Here is a 26302-nt window from a genome sequence, read left to right as displayed (position 1 = left end):
CTACATGCAAATTTTCACTCCGATCGGTTCAGTAGTTTTCGATTCTATAAGGAACATGGGGCAGACAGAAATCCATTTTTATAGGCATAGATTTGTATGGGAGCCCCCCCTCTTAGTGGAACGACGGGTCTTTTGCCACCTAGAGAACCTTCCCTGGCCCCAAAAACGCCTACATGCAAATTTTCACGCCGATCGGTTTAGTAGTTTTCGATTCTATAAGGAACATAAGGACAGACAGAGAAATCCATTTTTATAGTTATAGATTACATAGACATGCATATGTATTGATGATAACTACCATAGTGTTATCAAAAAGTTGAATTATGTTCCGAAGGCGTGTCGAATTCTAACTCAAATGACAAATGAGATGGTATAACAATGGTTCCTTTCACCAATAGGTGGATTAAAACGGGTTTTGTAACATGAAACCGATATCAAAAAAGCCCAAAAAGCCTCCAGCGGCATAATACCTCGTAACCCATTTCCTCCCAGCGTTGCGAAAACGCAACGCACTTTCATTCTGTAGCATTTTGTTGCGTGTATCATTACCAAAAGGGATTTAGTTTAAGAGTAGCAGAATTAACCAATAGGGAATATCATTGCATCAGCTTTTTCAGCGATACATATAGTTGAACGAAGACAAATGTAACACTCTCTTCTGTATAAACCGTTGACGAATAAAGACGTGAATACATTGATCTCGCTAAAGCCTACAGTTTTATCAGAAGTGGGATAATACTTTCGCCGTTTCGTGTACGTTTATTTTGCGTTCCGTTCCGTACGTTCGTGTCAGCAACTGAATTAAGATACGCGTTCTTAAGTTCAGTATGCCGTGAAGACGAAGCGTAAAAAATCAGGTGAATTCGGGTTCCGACGAGGAGGTGAATCAGGCTGGAGGCTACGAAATGGACACTAATCCGGAAGAATTACGTCATCTGATTCCTGAGTTTAACGAAGGTGCTGGTGTAAAAAAATGGCTGAACACAATTGGGTCCTAAAGCCCTATGTCGTTTTTAGCTTGAATCGATGAGGTTAGGGTTAGGAACACATATTTTGATATTCAATTTTATATTTTTAGGCTATTGCCATTAAAAACCTTTTTTTTTTAATTTTGTGAAATTTTGAACAAAAAATAAACATTTGGGCAACCTTATATAGACAAACTATAGTTGTGCATGGTTGTGTCAAGCGGTGTCTAGACAACACGAATTATAAAAAGAAACCATAGTATGTCTTGAAATGTCACGGAAAACTTTTTGTTTACCTTCACGCTCATGTGATAGTGTGTCAAAAAGTCAAAAGTTGCAAAGTCAGGAAATGGCTTGGCAATCGCGACCTAAAACATTTTCTGAGTTTACAGCTCATTTTCCGGTTCCGGTCATCTCAGTTTAATTAAGGCCTTTGTCAAAATCAGCAATAAGCGTAGTGACTGCACTTGGTCACAGCGTGGATGGCTTCAGTTTTCGGATGCAACACTCGCCATCGAGATGCGACCGTGTTTGGTTAGAAACGCACAGAAATTTTTGGTCTGCCGTTCGCCCTACTGATTCACATCGGAGTAGCAGAACATACCAATCTGATTGATAATACGGTGCCAGTTTCGGTTGGCGTTTTTTTTTCATACTGTTTTGCGGGGTCGATTGTACCGAGATTATACTGTTGGCCATCAGTTTGACATCGTTTAGTCATTCTTAGCGCAAACTAGATTTGGACAAAGTCTAGCACCGTGAATCGATGGATTGGAATACATTGCCCGAATCAAAACTTTTATCCTATAACTAGTACAAATTTGATGTTCCACTTCCTCACGACCAGCAAAACGCAGACAAGCACAAGAGACAACTGCGAAGCTGTAACTGTCAAAACGATCAGCTGCTCTAATGTCAAACCAGAGTTGCCAGTGAGAAAAAGTTATCATTGTTGCCAGAAACGTGTTATTTTCGTTATGTCAAGGAAGATCTCTAATGTCAAGGGAGAATAAATTACAATATTTTTGTTTTTTAATTTTTTAGTGCTCTGCATCTTTTTAAAAAAGAAAAAACTATACTCTGGTAGTCATAATGGGAAGCTTTATCGTTCCTTCTAAAAAAATCATCTTTTTATCAAAAATTTTAGGACCCAATTGAACATTACGGTCAAATATACGGTTGGGAAGAGAAGACGGTATTACTCTACGCAAGCTGCAGATTGAACGGAGCTGCCCGTGAGTGGTTCAACGGATTTCGTAATATGATTGACTCTTTTGAAACCTTCAAATGTTATATACAACGAGCTTTTCCCGACCGCCGAAATGAAGCTGATGTCCACCAAGAGCTGCAACAGATGACGAAAAATGCGAACGAATCCTATGAGCATTTCGTTTTCCGTGTTAATGCCATCGGTATCAACGGAGGAGTAAGCTCGGAAGCTACCATTGTCTATATCATTCGTGGTCTTTCGCACGATGTCATCTAAGACAGTTTGATCTCCCGACAATATATCGAAATCTATGAACTTCTGGAGCATATCAAGTGGTGTGAATCGAATTTTCTACACCGTCGAAAAAAAGGAGGAAATTTTGCAATGACGAGCTCAGCGAACACCAACAACATTCAAGAAACTACGTCTACGGAACAGAAATCGAGGGGAGAATTCATTTGCTTCAATTGTAACGAAGCGGGACATAAGTCTATTGCCTGTCCCAAACCCCAGCGTGTCGAAAGATGTACTAGCTGCAATCGTACGGGTCACAACGCAACGGGATGTCTCAACAAACCAGTGCCGCCGAATATACAATTTCAACCTTCTACTGTATCCAATAGTGCCGCCAAGTCGACGGTTAATGTGATCGATGTTGAAACGACGTTAACCGAACGAATAATCTACACTAATTCCGATTCGAGAATGAGTACACAGGTTATAGTCGGTGACACGCTGAAAGAATACACGGCTCTGGTAGATTCAGGAAGTGCAGTAAGTCTTTTCAAGATTTCTAATTTGCTTACAAATGTTGGTCGGCAGGCTATTTATATCGATGGTGACGTGCTAGGAGCAAATGAATGTAAGATTGATATACTAGGTCCCTTTACTGCCACAATTATCGCTCAAACAGCCGTGTTCAACGTTCAATTTTTGCTTGTGCCTGATAACACTATGTTAGTAGATATTATACTTGGTCGAAATTTTCTCAAATTGAATCGCATAACTGTTAGTTTTAAAGATGACAAAACGAGTGTGTTGGAAACAAGCAACCACGACGTTGAATTGATGCAAATGCACTTTAAAACATCAGCCTTGCATAAATCGGTTGCTGGTGTCACTATCCACCTAATCGTCAAGAAAACTTTTGTTGAAATGCATTTATGTCGCCCGTAATAATCGGAAGAGAGGAAGACCAAAGAGAATCTCTCAATGTTACTTAGGTCCTTTTGAAAAGTTACGCGAGAACTGTTAATGAGGCGCAACGTGTGATGGACATTTATAATCGCGAATATGTCAATCAAGAGAAGCCGAATAAACCGTTTGTTCGTTACTCGTGTGAGATTGCATTGAATGAGAACAAATATTACACTGCGACTCCAGCACGATTAAATACCGTTGAAAAGCAAGAACTGAATAACATTATTGATGATCTTTGCCAACGTAATATAATCCGTGAAAGCGATTCACCGTATACAAGCCGCGTTACACCAACTTCGTTGAATCGTCTTGTCAAACGTTTACACTATCCGCTTCCCATTGTCGAAGATCAAATATTAAATTTACAGGTTAAGAAATGCTTTTCGACCAGGAACGTGAAAACGGTAGGGAAAAACAATACGCGTAGAACAAAGTATAAGAGTCCGTCTATGATCAGGAAGGTTCTAGATCGGAACCGTTACGTAGTTTCAGACATCGAAGAATACCAAGTATCAAATATCCCGTTCGAAGGAATGTTTGATCCGCTCAATTTGCGCTTGTATGAGTCTGCGAACTGTTCAGAAAATCACGATCAACATGGTATCGCGACGTAAGACTCAGAGTCGGAGTTTGAGGGCTTTGCGGATTAACTCGGCTGTTGGTTAGGATAAACTATATATATTGTTGCGACCCCTTGGTCGGCGCGTCTCACTGCGACGACTCGCGCAAATGAGCAACACCACTAGTGAGTACCGTGGACAGCAGTGATAGGGATGATGACAACTTGTCATAAAGGAAAAAAAAGAAGATAGCGTAAAAGCTTAGAACACGTTTTTTCGATCAAGAATAAATTATTGTATTTGCTTGATTACGTCCTTAAAAGTTTACGAAAACATTGTGAATTAAAAGTTAAAATTACACTAAAAACGTAAGCCACATTGAGGTATAATTGTCATGCATAAAATTTACATCTAAAAATAATAAAATCTATTCCATATAGTTATATATAAAGTACACCTAATTTTGGGTTAGATCACCAACTAAACCAAGTGCCAGCGTACTGGACATTTAAGACTATAGTGATTTAAGACTATCTCCTGTGTATCTACAGATATTGTAAGAAAAATTGGAAATATCAAATTCACCTAATAATTATTATAAATACACATTATAAAATAGGAAAGACGACAGAGGAAGGTGAAAAGAGATTAATGAAACGATAGAGGATAGTAACGGAAATTGAAGAAACTATATAATCGAGTTTATTGGAAAATTAAGTAGAATGAAGCAAACTAAACGTAAGTAAATAGAGAGAGAGAGTAAGAAATTCGAAAGTGGAAAAATTAATTGATCAAAACTAATTATAGGAATAATTTAACAATACCTTTTTTTCCTTTTTTTCCTTTTTTTCGGGTTATCCAACTGGTCGCTTAATAGCGTATAAAACTCTGCGCTGGGCCCTTTTGTGTTGTCAACAAAGTGTCAGGGAGACCTCAAACATCAATTCTACCTGACGAGACAGGCACTGGCGCCCACTAAAACACAGGTAGAGCCCCAAGTATAGCCGTCACGCCTATACCCGCAGGCGGAGGCGTTTCGGCCCTGCGCGGACTCCACGAACTGACTCTAAGATCTCTCTGCCAAAGGCCGGAATGTCATATTTTAAATATAATGATGATGATGACGATGATGATGATAATGATGATGATGACGATGATGATGATAATGATGATGATGAGAAGAAAAATAATAGATCGAATTTGTAAATGTGCTTTGGACTTTTTGTACCACTCGAGTTGCAATATGTGGTATAGTGAAGAAGTGGAGAATTCGTCAGCCCCGCCTGACACTGGTCTTCAACCGCGCGCACGCTTTTAGTTTCCCAACACAAACAACCACAAATGAACCAATAGATAAGACAAATTTCGGAGCAACTCGGATCAACTTATCAGGGCAAATTTAATCTTTCATCCCCTTAGCATTCACAATGCATTCCCACGATACAAAGTAAATTGAGCGCAGCACAAGCTGGACGTTCGCGGTAGTCGACAGAAGCTTCAAAATATAGAGACTCGCCCGCCGAGACCAAAGTGCTGTAAAGCTCTGGGCTTAAACGTCTCTTTAAGACTCGACCCCTTCCCATAGACAGAGCCCGCGGGCAGCCATCAGAGCTCAGGACAGCCACGGGGCCAGTGCAAAAATCCTACTCTATCTTGCAGCACCGCCTAGCCGAAACTTGAACACGCGACACGAATTGACCTAATTTTCCCATCTGCTACCTAAGAAGTGCTATTACCCGTAATCATTACAGAGTGGTCCTTCGGCATCCAATCGGATCTGATATCCCGCTTACATCCCCTTACTAACCCTAAGCCTCCGACCAACTGAATCAATCCGACATTTTTCGGAGATATTTGTGACAGTTGTTATAAACAGGGATGAATCCCAGAAAACTTCATCTATTGTCAGAGATCCCCATACTGGCATTATTCTTAAACGGAATAAAAGCACTTTCTGAACAACGCAACAATCACATTTGGTAAATTTTTACCCCGAGTCCCACTTGAAATCACAAAAGTATTTTGATATATACCCACATTCAGAAGTAAACGTGACCGCTGTTCATTTACTGATTAGTTAAAAAGCCCTACACCACGACAAGGTTCAGTTTTATCGTAGGGAATTATAGGAATAATTTAACAATACATAAATATATTGTTAAACTATCGGAAACAAACATCGTTTTCCTTCGTTGGTTACAGAATCAACATATATATTGCAGGTTTCTGGAATTAAATGTTTAATGGCAAACGGATTTCTTGAGTAGATTAATTAGTAGTGAGCTAGGCAGAGTCCATTGAGGCCAATGGACAGTATCAGGATGGACGAGCTGTAGCATTTTGTTGCGTGTATCATTACCAAAAGGGATTTAGTTTGACAGTAGCAGAATTAACCAATAGGGAATATCATTACATCAGCTTTTTCAGAGATACATATAGTTGGACGAAGACAAATGTAACACTCTCTTCTGTATAAACTGTTGACGAATAAAGACGTGAATACATTGATCTCGCTAAAGCCTACAATTCTAGATTCTAGAGAAGGACCGGTTTAAGATATCAACTTGGACCCTGAGAAACAAAGAAAGATTGGAAAAAAATCTAATCGACCTGTTTTTGCACAAAGGTCAGATGTTACATGTAACATAATTACAGCTGAGATAAAATAACAGGTTTTGTTATTTTTCAGACAGTTAAGGAAAAATGCTCATAAAACTCGATTTTACCTCTATTAACGCCTGAGCTATCAATCAGTGTTAGTAAGAATCGGTTGCTTGCCAAAAAAAACTTTGTTTCATAATTTTGATTATTTTTGTAATTTTAAGATAGGTTTGAAGCTTTGAGTTGCGAAAACGCAACGCTAGGAAGAAACGATATTCAAAATTTGCAACGGGAACGTTTGTTTTCGTTCGTTCGCTGCGGTGTTTCATTTGATGTCGTTGTTTTTTAGTAAACAAATGAATGTAAATCTTATCTTTCGCTTATTTAAAATATTCCGGAAACATTACAAAAGTTTACATAACATAGAATTCGCAGTTTCAAACGCTGAGGGCAGATGGAGAAGCCGTCGTGATAAGAGCGTAATAAAATCGTTAAAGTAACTTTGCCTCCGGAATGTCTGGAGGAATTGAGTGATGGCAACTGTGGGGGTTGAATGCCCCCGGTACAGAATATCGCTTATCCCAGCATCAGCAGATGCCTCGCGCAATATACCATCTCGGCAGTAACACACTGTGCGACCGATGCAACGAACTGTCTGAAGAGTTCGGTGCATCATCGTATTGGCAATGGTCGGTGTCGTCTAGATTCCGACTGCCTTCAAAGACCTGACTGCTGAGCAGCCAGTGGCATTCAGTGGGCCAAACATTCAAGACATAGGCGATTCTTCGTAGCAGTAATTTAGGCTTTGCACAGCAACGACAGTTTTCTTTCCGGAACGTGTTGGTAGGCATTTAATCATCTGCGATGACATGCATTTAGCATTCAAACTGCATACTATGCGTCTAGTGCAAAGATGGTCTCCAACCCAAATGTTTCGATATCTATCATAAAACATAACATGTAATACTCTAAGTCGTTCATTTAATCTTTATTAATACTCAAAATCACAAAAAAATCCCAAATTTGATTTAACGATAAAAAAGTATGAAGCATTTATATGCATAATAATGAAGGTATGCAAAAACGGTATACCTTTAACGCCCAGCGTTGCGTTTTCGCAACGTAGCGTTCCGGGACACAGGGTCAAAATTAAAAATACATGTCAGCGGCTTTTTCTTAGTTGACCTAAAGAGAATTTCCCTGAAAGTTTCAACTTTATATCCCTGCTGGGAAAAGTGTGGGGCTTAATGGGTTAAAACCAAAATGATATTTTTATACTTACTGCTATATCTAGGTGTTCCTGAGTATGGAGTTCGCAATGATGCTGTTGTCCCTCGTGGCGTGCTATTTGGAGAGGGAATGGGGTCACGGAAGTGTTCTTTGAACCATTTCAACAATGAATTAACTGAATCAAAGCGCTGTTGTCTGAAACGATACCCTTCTGGTGTAACAGTTATATACTCATGTTTGAATTTCGTTCGTGGCAAATAAGATAGTAAAAATTTTCCAGGGTAATTTTTCGCTACCGATATGACATAGTGTATCTTATTGGGATTTTTTTTCTTTTCTTCTTTAATAATATCTTCCGCCTTATCTTTCATACCTCCACTTGTTTCTTTATAATACTTGTAATTAAGTAAATCTCTTACATAAGATGCCATTGGGTTAATATATCTAGCAATTATTTCATCTAAGTCTTCAAATTCTTCATTTCCAATCCACAATGATTGACCCAGGCTAAATATATTTTCTTTGCCCTCTTCTCGTATATCAATGTGCTGGTATATATCGTTAGTTACTTTCCATGTAGCAGTTAGGTGATCTGAACCTTTACTGGATGGTCGAACTATCACATCCCCTTGGTCTAGTTGATCAAGTTTCTTTAACGCTTCAGCATACGAAATATTTTGAAAAGAAGGATGAACAATTACTCTTTTTATGTACTGTTGTCTATTCAAATTCGTATGGACATTGGACTCCTTCTTGTTATCCTTATCTTCAGCTTCTTGATCATAATATTGATCTTTACGTGGTCGCCACTCATTATTTTTATCGGCCAAATCTGAGCTTTTTGAAGAGCAATCCAAGGCAAATCTATCAACATCAATTTTTACGACACGTACATGAATAGCTTGTCCTATATGTACACGCTCTTCTGGGTTTTTCACATGCTTATCGGAAATATTTTTTATATGAATGAAACCTGATAAACCATTGTCAAATCTTAAGCGTACCCCAGTCGCCTGTCCGGGACATTCACCAGCATCAAAATGATTCCATACTTCTGAAAGTTCTGGAAATTCATTTTGCATGCAAAACGGACATTGCCACAGACCGGTTTCATCATTACGAACAGGGTTTGCTTGATCCAATTGATCTCCTTGAGGTTTTTTATGGCTAATCCCAGCAACTGTACTGAGCAACATTTTTCCAACGTATAGTGTTTCTGGGGTTTCTTTTGTCAGAAAATCAAAAAGTTCTTCAGGAGTAGCTGAGCGATACGCAGTTCGAAGATCTTTGTATCTAGAATTCAACTCCGCACGAATATCATATAGAGTTATGCTTTTATTTCCAAAACCTTGACGTTCTAATTCGACTGCAAAGGCATCCAAATCTAAGTCTTTTAGGCGCTCAGGAGATTCCAAAATTTCCTCTAAAGCACCAGCCGGATTTGCTTCCTCATCATCATATTCTAAAGCATCAACTGCCATTTTTCGAGCCCATTCGTACGTCTCAGGATGAACACGGGATCCGTCCAAAACTTCAACGTACGCTTCTGTACTGTCACCTAATGAGCTAGTATCTATTTTAATAAATCCCGAACAGTTAATAAACACCTTAGGTCCCATATGACAAACTGTTACCAGTTGTGTGCGGTTTTCTAATCGTTGATTCGTTTGTTTGAGTACCTTGATTAGAGCTAGACCTTTTCTTGGTCCCAAACCGCAAATAAACTGCACCAAATTAACTGTTAACGAGTTTTGAACTGTTAAATTTACATCGAGGCCTACTTCATTAGTACGGTTAATAAATTCAATGTAGAGATTTTCTAACAGCTCTTCTTTGGATAATTGATCTTGTAAGGTATGAAAGCGCAAACACAAAATTTCCTCATCCGCAGTGCAAAGCTGGGAGAATTCTATTAACGGATCTTGAATTCTTCGAGCCAAAGATATTGCTTGTCGCAGAAGTAATGGATATTCGCGAAAGTCGACAGTTCCCTTGATGGAGTTTGAATAAATTTTAGCTAAGTCGTTATCTATAATCTCAACACAAATTTCAGGAAACTGCTCTTCGTCAACAAGAATTCGTACGCATTCTTGCAAGTCTTTCTGCACCATTAAGGCTTCCTTAGACTCGCCCCCTATAACTATTACATGAGGTTTCTTATTACGAACGAAATCAGTAATAGATTGTAAATCGGTTTCTTTTAATTTTTTTTCGTCTTCTCGGTGTGTGTTTTTTCGCTTCAACAAGTGTGGAATCCGCAAGTAATCGCTCACGTCTCCTTCTGTTGTGATAATAACTGCAAAAGCAGCCTGTGATAGATCAGGTACAAATGCTACACCCATCACGCGAATCCCACGGGAAGTATCCCATTCATAGTCGTCGTCCTCAACGTCAAAAGCTGGAAACAAAAATAGGTTGAAATTAGCTCGGCATGATATAAATATTTCATCTACTTCTACTACTACTACTAACTGCATTTTGCTACAAATTACTGAAAGCGTGATCCAAAAAGAATCAGTATCAAGAACGTAATCGGTTGTTTTTTTCGTCCAGACATGCATAGAAGTACCATGACATGCTCTAATACCGCGTAGTTAAGAAACCGCAAAATTTAACGTAAACGCAAAACAATATTTCTTAAAAGCCGCATATTTTTGAGATGATAGGTAATCTTGCGATTAGTAAAGCGAAAAAAATCTAAATTAATCCACTAAGCAGTGTGGCCTGGCTTTTCTACTGCAATAAAAATTATTTATTAATTTCTCAGAACATGAATTTCTATAATTCATTTAACTATATTTTAAACATTAGTTAAAAAAAATCTTAATTTAAGCAAAGTTTTTCAAGAATGCACTACATGCAATAATTGTATTTTCTTTCCTAGTGTGCGTAATATCTGTTAGTGTTGGTTAATTTACTTTATCTGCTGCTTATTTATTTTTCAAAATATTTATATGATATATAGAATACCTATGTGTCAATTACACACAAGATCTTTTAGCCAGATTTGAATAAATATTTCACGAGTAACATGTCAAAAGATCCAATGTGTAAATGAGAGATTCTCTTTGCTTCTCAGGGCGACATAAATGCATTTTAATTCAATTTTTCTTAAAGATTTGCAAACCAATAACGGCAGCAACCATTTCACGCTAAACATGAGGTCAAGTGCATTTGCATTAGCGAGATTAACGTAAAAGAGGAGACACGAAGGGAATCTCTTATTCGACCTTTTGACATGTTGTTAGAGAAATATGGATAGGGGAATGACAAAATTACTCACATGGACTATAAGGTGCAACTTTGATCCAGTTGTAAAGTTTTCTGCAACATACTTTTAATACAGCGTCCTTCGACTCCTCTAAAAGAATAGTCTGCAATTCCCTTCTCAGCTCTGGTAAAATCATTTTGTTAAAGGCTAATTCAACACACTCGGACCGTATTTTGTTCCATTCTTGAACATTTTTTGAAAATTCATCTTTCTGGTAAAGCGCTTTCATTTCATCCAAAAGATCTGATGAAGCATTTCCTTCAATTTGTTCGGAAATTGTCATACTAAGGAGTTTATCACATTGAGCGATTTGTAGTTTTAAATATTGATCTCCCGTCAAATCACGGACTGGTTTATCTTTCAAATATTTCATTGAAAAACATTGATGATTTTCATCGATTTCTTTAATTCCTTTCTTTGTGGGCCGTACTGTTAGTTTTGCACGTTCATAGTACAATTCACGAATAGAACGTCGAAGCATAGGTTCTTTTGCTATTTGTCGAGCGACCATAAATTTACCAGCATGCAATACGTCCTCTACTGAAGTAAACCGATGATTTACATATTCTCTACATACATCAAAAGGCTCACTTGGTTCTTGATCAACTTCGTGTCGTTGATAACTGTCTCGAACATTTTCAGCAAAGTGTTCCGGTGATAATCCAAATCGTTTGGCAAATCCACAAAGACCACCCTTTCGACACATAGAATATGGCCCAGAATCGACATTAAGCTTAACGCTTTCCTCCTGAATGGGCTCTGGGTCAATGTCAAAATTGGACAAATCAATTTCATCTTCGTCCCCTTCACCAGATTCGATTGCTTTTCGACGTACTTCTATTTTTTGTTGACGAATTCGATCGCGTTCTTTGCTCTTAACATGTTCATGCATTGCTGGAATAGCATACGCATAATAAAGCATAAAGTGATTATGAACATCTTTGAGTTCTTCTGGAGAATTTGCTGCCTTCAATCTGTCAATATCATCATCTTTTAATATCCTCATTTCGTCTGGAATAGAAGCCTCAGGGTCCTTCATAAGTAAATCAAGCTGGTAATCTCGCATGTTTGCAAATAATTTTAGCAAATTGGTTTTCCGTGCTAATAGTTGACACCATTTTGCATCATATTTATAAACCTTCCATAGATCGTTTATGTTTAAGTCTGGTTGAACATATTCTTTCCGATAAAAAGCTATAAAGGGAACTTCCAAATGCTGGTTGCGCATGAAATCTAACGCTTGTTTAATTTTAGGTATAGCTGTTATTGCTTTGCGAGAGTAAGTTTCCTGATTAGATACTGGAGGTCTACAAAAAGCTTGTTTGTAGATCCATTCTGCTTCTTCTTCTAATTCAGAAGATCCTTCTGACACTGGTGTTATTGGTACATCCCGAATTTGCATCCTCTCGGGAACATCTGTTTTGCGTATTTCGTTGTCAAGATCGGTAAAATGTCCCCTTTTAAGTTCACTTGGTTCAAATATATCAAAAATAGTCTTCTTCGATGATTTTTTGCGAGCTTGTTTTTTGGGACGTTTGGTACGCTGATCACCTTGTTCAGCCTCTTCCTCGTAATCATCATCAACATCAGATTCATATTCATATTCGTCTTCATCATACTTTTCGAATTCTTCGTAGTCAAAATCAACTCCAAAAATATCCTGACCTTCCTGAAGAGAACTGGAAATTTAAACATATATAATTTATTACTTTCCACGATAATTTGTTACCTTCTACGATTATTCTAAACAATGTCAATAGTTGAACATGAGTACTGTTAAAGCCCAGACACAATGCATACGGATTTTACTACGTTGCGGAAATTTGACAGAAAACCCATGGAAAAACTGTCAAATTGCCGCAACGCAGTAAAATCCGTATGCATTGCGTCTGGACCTTTACAGCACATAACTGTACGATACATTCCAAACTTCATTTAGACTAATGTGTTACCTGACTCACTGCGAATACGCGTTGTGTTCGCGGGATCGTGTTGGTTCGAAAGGTTTCGAAAAATATCGCCCTTGTATCGAAAATATCGTTAATTTTGATCACTAAAAATAACGTACTTAAACGTTATATTTCAAGTGCCAGTAGTACGCAACAATTGTGAAACTGAATTGTTATTTATGCCACTCCTTACAAGTTAAATACAATAACAAAAGCACAACTTATAAAAAATCGTTTGTTAACGATATTAGCTGCAAATGCGTTATAAACGAATAAAACGTATGGTTACGTTTTATTTCAATAACACGTATATTCGCAGTGAGTCAGGTAAAACAGTAGGCCTACCCCAAAAAAAAATAGAAGCAATCGCTTAATGGGTCATGGACCGAAAATACCCTCCCGTGCCCTGCATGGTATCTAGAATTAACAGCGATTTATGGAGATTTACACCTAAGTGCTGCAGAGCACCAGAGGTTTAAAATAATCATGGGTGCAAATTATACAGTAGATTTCACCCTAGCTATGCAATTTTTAAATCGTACTTGTCACCTCAATTCAAAAAATATTTTACAAAAAAAAATAATTAGAGCATTAGGTATTGATGAAAGAGAACTCGGATAAAGCTTTTCTGAGTTACGTAAATATTCTAAAAATTATTTTGGCATAATATGCGGCTACTTTACTGCCGCCGGAAGCATATCTGTCCCATGTTACAAAACACGAAAATGAGAAAATCGCACTCAAAGTTGAAAAACTGATGAGATAATGTTGAAAAACTTCACTCAATTTTGTATACAACTTGAAACCATTTGATATGAAAAGGTATATGCAGCGAGACAAATATGCGTCCATTTTTCCAGTGGGACAAATTGGCTTCAATTTTTTTCGAGTTTTTCTAGTATAAACACCATGTTTTCGATTCATATTATAAAAATATATATAATTATAACGTTAGACAACAAAATGACAAATGTTAGTCAAAAATGACAAAATGTAACATGGGACAGTTATGTTTCCACCGGCAGTTTACTGCTACTGTGTTACCTGACTCACTGCGAATATGCGTTATGCTCGCGGGATCGTGTTGGTTCGAAAGGTTTTGAAAAATATCGCCCTTGTATCGAAAATATCGTTAATTTTGATCACTAAAAATAACGTACTTAAACGTTATATTTCAAGTGCCAGTAGTACGCAACAATTGTGAAACTGAATTGTTATTTATGCCACTCCTTACAAGTTAAATACAATAACAAAAGCACAACTTATAAAAAATCGTTTGTTAACGATATTAGCTGCAAATGCGTTATAAACGAATAAAACGTATGGTTACGTTTTATTTCAATAACACGTATATTCGCAGTGAGTCAGAATCCACTGAAGCCCTGCTAATAATTTCACAATTTGAGCTAAAAAACACCACTTTTCTGCCAAACTCCATTGCTCCGTACCACGATTCCACTTTTATTTCAGTTTAAGACGGCTTTTACGCAAAGCTAAACCGATTTTAAGCCACTTTTTGTTGAAAATTTGGCGACTCGCGAAAACGCACACGTCGCTATGATAAGTGTGGTTCGATTGTCGAAAGTAAATTCTGTAACATAAGCATAAAATATGCATAAAATATTCTTAAAAAATGGTTTTCTGCATAATAACTTGGCCTCCCTCCAGAGGCGAGTGAACCTCTTTGGTTTAAAACTTCTCTAATTAAAAATGGTTAAAGTTACAAAACGTTGTTTAACTAACGTATTTTCTTCAACAAACTTATTGTGCCCAAAATGTCATAATTATTCAATGCATTAATAATCAAATTGTTGTAAAAATGTATGCAGCAAAACTATCAGCAAATGCAAAATGTTTAAAATGTATCCGTCTGCTGGTAGTCGAGTAATTCGGAGTCAAAATTAGGGTATTCTTTATAATCAAAGTTCTACAGTTCCTAAACAAGCTAACATACAGGTATACGATTTTCAGCAAAGTTGTATATTTTTATTATTTGTGCAATTTTGTAGTACATGAAAAAGTCATACTTGGAGTTAATCCCGGCGTAGTGGTTAGCATTCACGCCTCTCATGCCGAGGACCCGGGTTTAAATCCCAACCCCACAGAAGTCACGAATGACCTAAGCTGTTAAACTGACTATAATAATAATAAAAAGTCATACAACAATTACAAAAAAAGCAAAAAATAGAAAAACTGATTTTACAAATTCATACACAATAAATAAGATTTTTCTATCTTCGCTGCAGAGATAGAAAGTTACATCTTTAGCAAAATTTCTTGCAATAATATGCTCTATAACTTTGCAGAACACATCAATGTCACTATTGACACTGAAGAAAAATATTTTTTTATTTCACTTTGAGGGGGATTAAGCAAAATTTAAATTCCACCAGACGATAGAGCTTTCAATTTCAAGAAACACTTCCACAGGTTCGATAAACCTAAAACCAAGTTTTCCCAGTCAAAACTCTAGTGCACACTTTTTCTTTGGTTTGGGGCTATTTTACGCGCGAGTAACTGTGTTATAAAAGTTGGCGCGAGTGTTAATATCTTTTGATCGGTAAAACCAATTCTTATGAAATTTTGCATATATATTCGTAGTGTCAAAACCTCTCGTTTGATATTAAAATAATTGAAATTAGGTAAATTATCTTGGTTAAAATCAATATAAATTATTGTTAATATTGGTGTGGTGTATACGGTTGGTCATAACTTTCAAATTAAATGTCCAATTAAAAAATCATTTAATAGTGATCTATTAGGATATGTTATCTTTCAAATGAGACTAATAGCGCATAAATCGGTTTGGCCATCTCTAAGAAACAGGAGATAATTATTACCTTGTCAAAACAGGTTTTTTAAGCATAACTTTTAAACTGCTTGTTTGTTTTCAATTAAAAATTCCTGAACAATTTGTTGGGATAGTGGAATATGGGAAACGTGGGCGTTCTCGTGAAACGATAAAGGCGAGCGGTCTATAATAGTCGATAGAACGGAATGAATAAAGGTTGTATTTAATTATCTTTATAGAACAAAATATGAGTGGCAGTGTGGCCGATTTAATTGGTTACAAAGTAGTTGTTATCGAACCCAGGTGTTCAACCGGTTCAACACTCCTCCTCAACGTTGATGGAATTAATGCCAATTGCCTTTCGCAACATCTGCAGCTTCACCGCAGGAAGCGGTTTTGTCAACAGGTCTGCTTCCATAAACTTGGTTGGACAGTATTGCAATTGGGGGGCTCCGTAGCCACAAGGTTACCGAGTCTGCTTTGACAAGCGAGTGGTCGTGGGTTCGAATCTTAGTAGAATCAAGCCATTCGATGTCAAGTGACATTAGCATGGGTTTGTTCTCAGGCCCCTCCATTTACCCTTCCTTCATGTTGAATTCTATATTTACCCTCTGAAACCTCTTAACAGTGCAAATGTCCCTCCTACAGTTAAGTGTACTGGTCAAAGGTACGAATGAGTCCTCGCCAGGGACGTAATATGGGATAGTGCTGGCAGCGATGAATAAGTGGGTAAAGTAGATCAAGCTTTGAAGGAAGGGTAAACCCCAATACACGCAAGCACACATAAAAAAAATTCAATAAGCATATCGCTCACTCAATAGCGATTATAGCAAAAAAGAAATGCAGTGCAGGTCATACAGCAAACACCCGGGCGATATTACAATAGATCAACTATACTGGTCGCAGTAATGAGTCCACACATGGAAAAAAAAATTGCGATTGTATGATGCCATCACGTACCATCTGCTTCACAAAACTGTATTTCGTGTCAATGTGCTTTGACCTTTTCTGTGCCCGATCCTGCTGCGTCAGAACGGTGCAACTCTGGTTGTCTTCCATCACCAGGGTTGGCAGTTTTAATTGCTCGCCGATATCGACCAACAATTTGCGAATCCATTGAAGTTCCTGAAGACTTTCCGCGAGAGCGATGTATTCAGCTTCAGTACTCGATAAAGCAACACATTTCTGCTTTCGGCAACCCCTTCCGATTACACCTTCACCAAATTTGAATAGGTATCCAGAACTAGACCTCGATCACATACGTCACCGGCCCAGTCGGCGTCCACCCAGCATACCAGTTCCGATCGTCGTATCTAAGTTGCAGTTACATATCTATTGTGCCTTTCAAATAGCGAAGCACGCGTTTCGCCTCATTCCAATCGGCTTGTGTTGGATCTTTCACTCGTCGACCTAGTATAGATGTAGCAATCGAGATGTCCGGCCGGCTGTTCACAGCAACGTATAATAGAGCACCGATAAGACTTTGATAGTGCTTCACAGTTTCCAGTCTCGTGCTCTCCTCCTCCTTACGTTGAAGAAAGCCGGGATCCATAGGAATTTTTGAAGTTTTCGCTGATAGCATCCCGAATCTTTCCAAAATTCGATTTAAATATGCTTTCTGATTTACACGGTATCGCCCATCTACCAAACGGACTTGAATTCCAAGAAACAGTTTTAAGTCGCCTAAGATGGTTATTTTAAACTTTGCACTCAAACCCTGAACAATTTTCGTAAACTCCTCCTCGGTGTTGCAAATAACGATAACATCATCTACGTACAACAACAGAAATATGCAATGATTTCCAGTTGCTTTTATATATAAACAGGGGTCAGCTTCTGACTGACGAAATCCTAACGATTTGAGAACTTTGTCGATTCGTTTATTCGTTTATTCGATTCATTTATTCCAGACTCGTGTAGCCTGCTTGAGTCCGTATAAACTACGCCGCAAACGACAAACAAGCTTTCGGTCACCCTGTTCGTAGCTGTAATAGGTTATATAAATAGATGGTTTTAATATCGATGTGTTTGGCTAGCATCTTCCTACGACTAGCGATTGTCAACATTATTCTAAATGTCGTCTGCCGTGCAACGGGAGCAAAAACTTGATCATAGTATGTCCCGTATTTTTGGCAAAATCCTTGCGCTACCAGCCGCGCTTTGTACCGGACTATATTTCCATTCTCATCCTCTTTGCATTTAAAAATCCACTTGCACCCTATTATTTTTCGATTTGATGGTGGTGCCACTAGCTGCTATGTTTTATTTTCTTGATGAGATTTCATCTCCTCGTCCATCGCAGATTTCCATTCCGCGCATCGCGAACTCAACATTGCTTGACGAAACGAACGAGGTTCTACTGCATCATGTTTCACGGAATTCACTTCCGCGCGATAACGTGTAGGTGGAACACCAGCCGTTGTTCTTCCAGATCGACGAACGGGCTTTTCCACCGGCGTATGTTTCAATTCTTCTGCATCGTCATTAATCCGAATTTCAGCGTCGTTTTCATTCCAGCCGTAAAACTCTTCATCCGAATCCAAATCATCAGAATCTTTCGTATCAGAATTCGGTAGTTCATCCAACATCACCTCATTCTCAACAGGTACAACAGTGCATTGCATATCCTCTTTCTTCTCCGGAATCTCCTCCTCAAGCTCCAAAAATCGAACATCTCTGCTGATCGTGATTTCGCCGCTTTTTGTATTTAATAACCGGTAGGCTTTGTGCTCGGGCGAGTAGCCGACAAATATCATTTTCACGGCCCTTGCATCTAGTTTCTTACGTTGCACCGATGGGATGAGCACATAAGCTTTACAACCAAATGAACGAAAGTGTTTGAGGTCAGGCTTACGACCGAACCAGAGTTCGAAAGGAGTTTTGACGTAGGACTACGTCCCTGTTTACTAAACTGGAACTGGGTAGCACTTTGTGAAAACGAAAATAGAAGTGTAACGTTTGAATGAAAGATTTCAAATGCTAATAACTACTAAACTACTGAACGAAACTGAACAATGTATATGTCGTTGGATAGATAAAATGACCAGCAATTTTTTACGGGGTTAAGAGAGCAATTTTAAGGGGGGCGTAAGAGGGGGGGCTTCTACACAAATGAAACACAAATTTCCTCAAAACTCGAGAACTAATCAAGCAAATGGAACCAGATTTGGCATGTGGGGGTTTCAGATTTTTTCTATGGTGGATTAGAACCTTTGCTTTCTTTAAGAAGGGGAGATCCCATACAAATGAAATACAAATTTCCTTAAAACTCGAGAACTAATCAAGCAAATGGCACCAAATTTGGCGTGTGAGTTTTTTGGAGACATGAATTTGTTTTGAATTTATTTATTTTATGATGCTTTGAGACCTCTCACCCTCAGCATAATTCATTGTCATTTGAACCTTTATGATGCACACAAGTGATTTTTAAAAGAAATTCCTATGTCTCAAAGGTTGGAGGCGTTGTACTTATGAACCCCCATTCACGTATTTTCAAAGCCACCGTTGCATTAAATGAATAATTGAATCTGAATATTTCGCTCTTCTCCTTTAAATATTCTTGTAATATATAACATGAGAGGATTAAAAAACGCAGTGGAAACAGGAACTATAACGTATATTGAACTGATCGTGTAGAGAGTTAACAATTGAATTGAATAAATTTTGTTAGGTTTGCATGACTGCCACTAAGGGCGAATGAGTGTTGCCTGATTTAGATAAAGTGTTGCCGCTACTCAGAGAAAGCAGGGATGATGCTTGCTATAATCCGATATAAGCTCGAATTCGATTATGCCAATACCCCTTCTTAATCGTATAATCCAAGGAGCTTCCGAAGAGCTTGGAATCGTGCTGTATCCAGAGCTTTAGTAAATATATCTGCCAGTTGATTGTTGCTTGGAATCGGCTCGATTCTCAGAGTTCCCCTGTTGACGTGATCACGCAAGAAGTGGTGCTTGACATCAATATGTTTCGCCCTTTTACATTCTGCGTTCTTCGCCATTGAAATACATCCGTGGTTGTCTTCGTAAATCGTGAACGTTTGATCCGATGACATCATGTAAAGGTCCATAAGAATTCCTTTGAGCCATAAGCCTTCCGAGACAGCCAAGCTCAGTGCACCATACTCAGCTTCACTGGATGATAAGGCTACCGTCTGCTGCTTCCTGCTAGCCCAGGAAACTGTGCAGCCAAATACTTGGAACACGAAGCCGCTAACCGATTTTCGGTCTACGGCGTCTGAAGCCCAATCTGCGTCGGCGAATCCTACAAGAGAAGTGGGACCATCCTTCTTGGTGTACTGCAGCTTTAACTCCTTTGTGCCTTTCAAAAGTAGCGAACAATTCTTTGCAGTGACTGCCAGTGGAGGTCACCAGGATTTTGTTGGTATCTGCCAAGGTATCCGACGGAGTAACTGATGTCCGGACGAACACACAGCATTGTATACATTACACTCCCCAGTAGTTCTCGATATGGTTGGTTGGTAGTACATGTATCTTGAACTGGCTGAGATCCTTTTTCCATTGGTGTTTTGACAGCATTACACTCAACCATCCCAAACTTGGTGAGCACACGATTGATTCCAGGTCCATTTGAGAGCGAAAGACTTCCTGTTAACCCATTATGTCCTAGCGTATGATATATCATACCTCGTCTTCAAAACCTGTTTACTGCTGAATTTCAATAGTTAGCATTGTTAATATATCACTACAAGAGAGATAAGACATCAATCTGATGTGAGTGTGGTATAACTTGTCAGTTTTTGTCATTTCATCTGTATTTTCAACAGTGCAAACTTGCCATAAATGGCGGAAAAAAGTTGAAAAAATGGCGAAAAAAACATTGTCTCCAAAACGCATGAAAAAGTCTACATTTAGTGACGAAACATTACCTGACATGAAAATTGGTATTTATATATAAAGTCTATCACAAAATTCGATAAGAAATCTATAAACAACTTTGTAATTTGTTTGTTTGAAACTGAGCCTATGAAATATTAAACCTGCGATATTTTGGCCTTGAAAGCATTCCAAATGACGATTTTGCGTTTCCCGACACATTCGAGCCATAATATAATAGATTATAAAGTTTCACTTCATTTGGTCCAAATTTAGGTATACCCGGGTCATAATGGGTTAATCTGTCGTATCGTATCTTGATTCCAAGAAAATAGCTGATTTCTCCGCAATCCGTCATTTGAAACTGCTCCGAAAGCATCCTCTTCGTATCCAAGACCGAATCCAAATGGTCTCCGATTACCAGGAGATCGTCGACATATACAAGGACGTACACAATACCTTTCTTGGTAGTCCGAGTATACAGACAGTAGTCGTGTTTGGAGCATACGAATCCCTTTGCCAACAGTGCCTCGTTTAATTTGTTCTTCCAACAGCGAGGGCTCTGCTTTAATCCGTATAGAGATTTCTTCAGCTTACACACCGTGTTTGACGGAATAGTAACACCTTCAGGAGCAGCCAGGTACACGTTCTCTTGAAGGTCTCCGTAGAGAAAAGCTGTCTTCACGTCTAGCTGATGCACGTACATCTTTCTATGAACTGCTACAGCGAGTACAGTTCGGATCGTCGCCATTCTTGCTACTGGAGCATAGGTTTCTGTTTAGTCTAATCCTGCTGAAAGCCTTTAGCAACTAAGCGCGCTTTATAACGGGCTGGCTTGCCATCTTTATCCTCCTTGATGCAAAAAACCCATTTCGCCTTGATCGGTAAGATATCGCGCTGCCGTTCCACTAGATGCCAGACGTCGTTTTGTTTCATGGAGTTGAGTTCTTCTTTCACGGCTTGCAACCAGTTGCGTTCATCGGGGCGGCCAAAGATCTCATTGTAGGAACCAGGTACATCGGGAAGTGGACGTTCGGTTTCAAGTGAAGGTCCATTGCAGGCATCTGCGTCTGTTGAGCGAAATTTTACAGCAGTAAAAATTCTCCCGGTAATAAAATCTTTCAACTTACCAGGAATCCTGCGCTCCCGTTCGCTGCGCCTCGTGGTTGCCGTTTCAAGGTTCGAACCAAGTTCTTGTTGCGAGGGGAGCGCTGCTGGTATTGAAGGCTGCTCACCGTCATCATGGTCACTATACTCGAATTCGTCCTCAGAACAGCTTGATGCACCGGATCCGACACCTTGTTGCATGTTTTCCCCCTCTTGCTCGGCATCTGGTGTACACGTCAGGCTTGGTTCACTTTGCTGATCGTAGACAGAATCAACTTCCGGATCGTAGGGTACTACTGTTAACGGCATTTCAGGTTCCCTCTTCATTGCAAATGGAAAGGATGATTCTGTCTACGATCAGCAAACTGAACCAAGCCTGACGTGTACACCAGATGCCGAGCAAGAGGGGGAAAACATGCAACAAGGTGTCGGATCCGGTGCATCAAGCTGTTCTGAGGACGAGTTCGAGTATAGTGACCACGATGACGGTGAGCAGCCTTCAGTACCAGCAGCGCTCCCTTCGCAGAATTCTTTTCCCGGATCAGGTCCAGCAGGTCATCGTGAATGAAAGAAATTATCACGTTCGATGCCTTATTGTCCATTTTCCGAAACTTTTCCGATTCAGCTTCAACCGTCTGCGCATCCTTTGTCATCGCGTCCAACAGCTCGATAGACTGCAGGTATCTCTCCACGCGAAACTTCCAATTTTCGTATCCTGTCCCGGAAAACGGAATTATTCCGTGGACTGCTTCCTTCCGTGAGTCGCCCATAACCTCTTGTAATATATAACTTGAGAGGATTAAAAAACGCAGTGGAAACAGGAACTATAACGTATATTGAACTGATCGTGTAGAGAGTTAACAATTGAATTGAATAAATTTTGTTAGGTTTGCATGACTGCCACTAAGGGCGAATAAGTGTTGCCTGATTTAGATAAAGTGTTGCCGCTACTCAGAGAAAGCAGGTTGATGCTTGCTATAATCCGATATAAGCTCGAATTCGATTACGCCAATAAATATTCACTTAAACAATGGCACTCATAGATTCTTTTAAACATACATATGTCAGAAATGCAGTTTACATTAGTCTTTGATCTGGTGATCTGATATAGTCCTACGTCACCCTTTCGTACAACCCTTAGGGCTGTATACCTTGTAGTTTTTGATATCAACGATGTCGGCAATCGATTTTGAATATAACAGGCTGTGTTAACAGCCTCGACCCAAAACCGTTTGTGCATTCCCGAATCCGACAACATGCACCGGGCCATTTCACTCAGTGTTCGGTTTTTCCTCTCAGATACCCCGTTTTGCTGGGGTGAATATGCTGCAGTATACTCTGCACGTATACCTTCTTCTCGGTAGAATTGTCGCAACGTCTTGCCGGAGTATTCCCCTCCTTGGTCCGAACGTATAGCACGCGGTTTGCGTCCAAACTGATTCTGGACTAAGCGAACATATTCTCGGATTTTCATTTCCACCTCGGATTTCTCCTTCAAGAAAAACACATATGCATATCTGCAATGGTCGTCTATCATCGTCATATAATAACGGCATCCATCCGGTGTGATTTCCATAGGTCCACACAGGTCGCTATGCACAATGTCGAGCACCTCTTGGAATGTTTTCTCGGCTACTTGCGGGAAAGGAGAACGAACCTTTTTGCACTCGATACAACTTTCGCACGTACATTCAATGCCGCAATTTTCTACATTTATTCCTGTAGCCAAACCGTTGCTTTTTATAACGTTCACCACGTTTGGATCGCGGTGTCCGAGCCGTCGGTGCCAAGTATGCTGGCAGTTTTTAGTATGTTGCCGCTGGTTCGTTTTTGCCACACGATTGACTATCGTTCGCAACCAATACATGTCGCCTTTCCGATTGCCACTGTTGTGTTGCCGTACATTAGCTTGCAACCAGCCTCGTCGAAAAACGCATGTACACCTTTCGATGCAAGTCTGCTGACTGATATCATATTGCCTTCCAACGTGGGGACGTACAAAACCCCAGTTAGTGTTACATTCACTGATTCGCCACTACTATCTTCGCAAACGATTAAGCAGTCGCCTACGCCTTCTACACGGATCTCGCTACCGTCAGCGACAATGACATTCGATCGCCGACCGGTCTGCAATTCTGTGAATGCACTCCTGTCTCTGCACATATGCGAAGCTGCACCGGAGTCGATTAACCAGGAACACGAACCTATTTTATTCTACGTCTCGCAACGTATCATGAACGTGAACGACTTTTTGTCGTCTTCGCGCACTTTTCTCACTTTCTGGTTTTTCTTCATTTTTCCTTTACTCAGCTCACCACTATTGTTGGCATTTAGTGCCAGAAACTCTCTGCAGTGTCTCTTTGTATGCCCCATTTTACCGCAGAAAAAGCACGATACTGCTGGTTTTTCTTCGTTACCAGCTTTTAATACGCGCTCTTCCAGATGATTCCCGCCATACAATTGTTCGCTTTCTTCGATGAGTTTTGTCCGAACAAGTTGCATCGTTAGTTCTTTATCGGAACGACTTTCCAAAGCAGTCGTGAGGCTGCCGAAACGAGTCGGAAGCGCACGCAATATCATCGCCACCTGCATATACTCCGAAAGCTTTTTACCAGCATTTTCCAATCGCGCGTACCTCCTCAATTCCAAAGAGAAAATCCTCCATATTATCGCCTTCCTTGTATTCGGCATTGCAGATTTCCTTCGCTAGGGACATGTTAGGTTTATGATTTACTTTTTTACTTTGTTTACCCTATATTTCATAATTTGAAAATTGCGATGGCAGAAGTAGAATCCAACTCCGAACGTAGACTGTGAATCTACCCTAATTATTCCGATAGGATCGCACCTTTTGCTACCTTCCGTTGTAGCTTATTATCAGCTTAAAGAAATGAAATACAGTTCTCTTCCAATCCAACCTTCGACCAGATCGGTCATAATTTCGGTTTGTTAATAAAAATTAAAGTAGTGAAATACAAAGTTTTTGGTTAAGTTAATCCCTACACAACGCAAGTGGTTTAATTCGGAAAATATTACATCCCATCACTTCATCACCTGTGATTTACCCCGTCGTGAAACATTAGTGCCGTGACCAGGATCACAGGTGATCCTGAGTGTCATCAAAGCTAACCTCTCCGGACGAACGGAGTTCCGGATCGATTGCTGCATTATTAATCATACAAGGCCTATTGCAAAATAGGTACATGTGAGTACCTGTCCAACTGGAATATATTTCGTGAACGGTACTTTTTTGGTTATTTTGGTTCCCACAGAAAGGTCAACTCCCGTACATCACGGTCGCCCGACACGTGGTTTTGGTTTGTCCCAACCGGTAATATCCCCAAAGTGCAACTGTAGTGCTTATTCTCCGATAAAAGTGGAAGCAAAATTAGTGCACACCGAAGGACGTGCATGATCATGGAGAACCCCAATTATACATCCGGAATTTTATCACCCATTCGCTACACATTCTTGTAGCAACACTATCCCATTTGTCGTATCGGTATCATCCAGCAACACCCAGCATAAGTTGCTATCATTTGGTTTCACCGGAGGTTCCTGCTAATAATTAAAATACAAGGCCTGCTTTCAGACAGGCACAGGTGAGTGTCTGTCCAACTATTTTATTCCAATAAATAGGCGCTTCCTGGGTTCTCTCGCTTATTACAGCCTACCGTGCACGAAATATTGCCATCATGTCGGAGAAGAAACTCAAGCAAAAGGAATTGAAACGTCGTAATATCATGGATTCCGTATCCCGCATCGACGATTATCTGCAAAATTTCAATCACGATCGAGACCAACACGAATTAGTGGTACGGTTAGATAAATTGGATACTCTAATTGACGCCTTCGAGGCAATCCAAACTGAATATGAAACTTTTGACGATTCAGAATCGTTTGTGGCTGCTAATATGAATTTAAGGGCTAATATGGAAGAGAAGTTTTTTCGGATTAAAGGTGGATTACTTTCTAAATTTCCTCCCCCTCCCGCGATTCCCGTGCAACCACAAAATAGTGCTTCGGTAATCTCACACTTCTACTGTGAAACTTCCAACTATTGCATTACCTGAGTTTGATGGTGATCTAAATGAGTGGCTTACCTTCCATGATTCATTCTCTTCGCTTATTCATACGTCCGCTGAAATTCCCAACGTTCAGAAATTTCAGTACCTTCGATTTGCATTGAAAGGAGAAGCGCTAAAGTTAATCGAATCCTTAACAATAACCGCGAACAATTATATAGTTGCTTGGGAAGCACTACTTAGTCGGTACTCTAATAAGTATCTGCTAAAGAAGAAACATTTGCAGTCATTGATGTGTCCTGCAAAGGTTTATAGCAAATCTCCACATGCACTACGCACTGTAATCGAAGAGTTTGAACGACACGTCAAGATACTTTCCCAGCTAGGTGAACCCACACAACATTGGAGTAGTTTACTAGTTCAACTACTTTGTGGCCGGTTAGATGATCGGACGCTTAAAGATTGGGAGGAGTATATATCCAACGATGGTGAACCTACTTACGCAAATTTGATAAGTTTCCTGACGAAAAAATCCAGAGCGATGGAATCGCTTTC

The 26302-nt window shown here is 39.5% G+C and overlaps 1 protein-coding gene across 2 annotated transcripts in view; it reads right to left on the bottom strand.

The window, feature by feature from the left end:
• LOC128732916 (transcription elongation factor SPT6) overlaps positions 1 to 26302 on the bottom strand; it is a 298517-nt gene that overhangs the window by 99954 nt on the left and 172261 nt on the right. For both annotated transcript variants that reach the window (XM_053826368.1, XM_053826367.1), the window contains exons 6-7: positions 11053 to 12719; positions 7822 to 10167 (exon numbers count right to left, since the gene is read on the bottom strand). In XM_053826368.1, the coding sequence (XP_053682343.1) occupies positions 7822 to 10167; positions 11053 to 12719 (4013 nt within the window). The remainder of the gene's footprint in view (positions 1 to 7821; positions 10168 to 11052; positions 12720 to 26302) is intronic.

This window comes from Sabethes cyaneus, chromosome 1 (assembly GCF_943734655.1).
Source record: "Sabethes cyaneus chromosome 1, idSabCyanKW18_F2, whole genome shotgun sequence".
NCBI classification, from domain to species: Eukaryota; Metazoa; Arthropoda; class Insecta; order Diptera; family Culicidae; genus Sabethes; species Sabethes cyaneus.
This window is presented reverse-complemented; position numbering and strand designations above follow the sequence as displayed.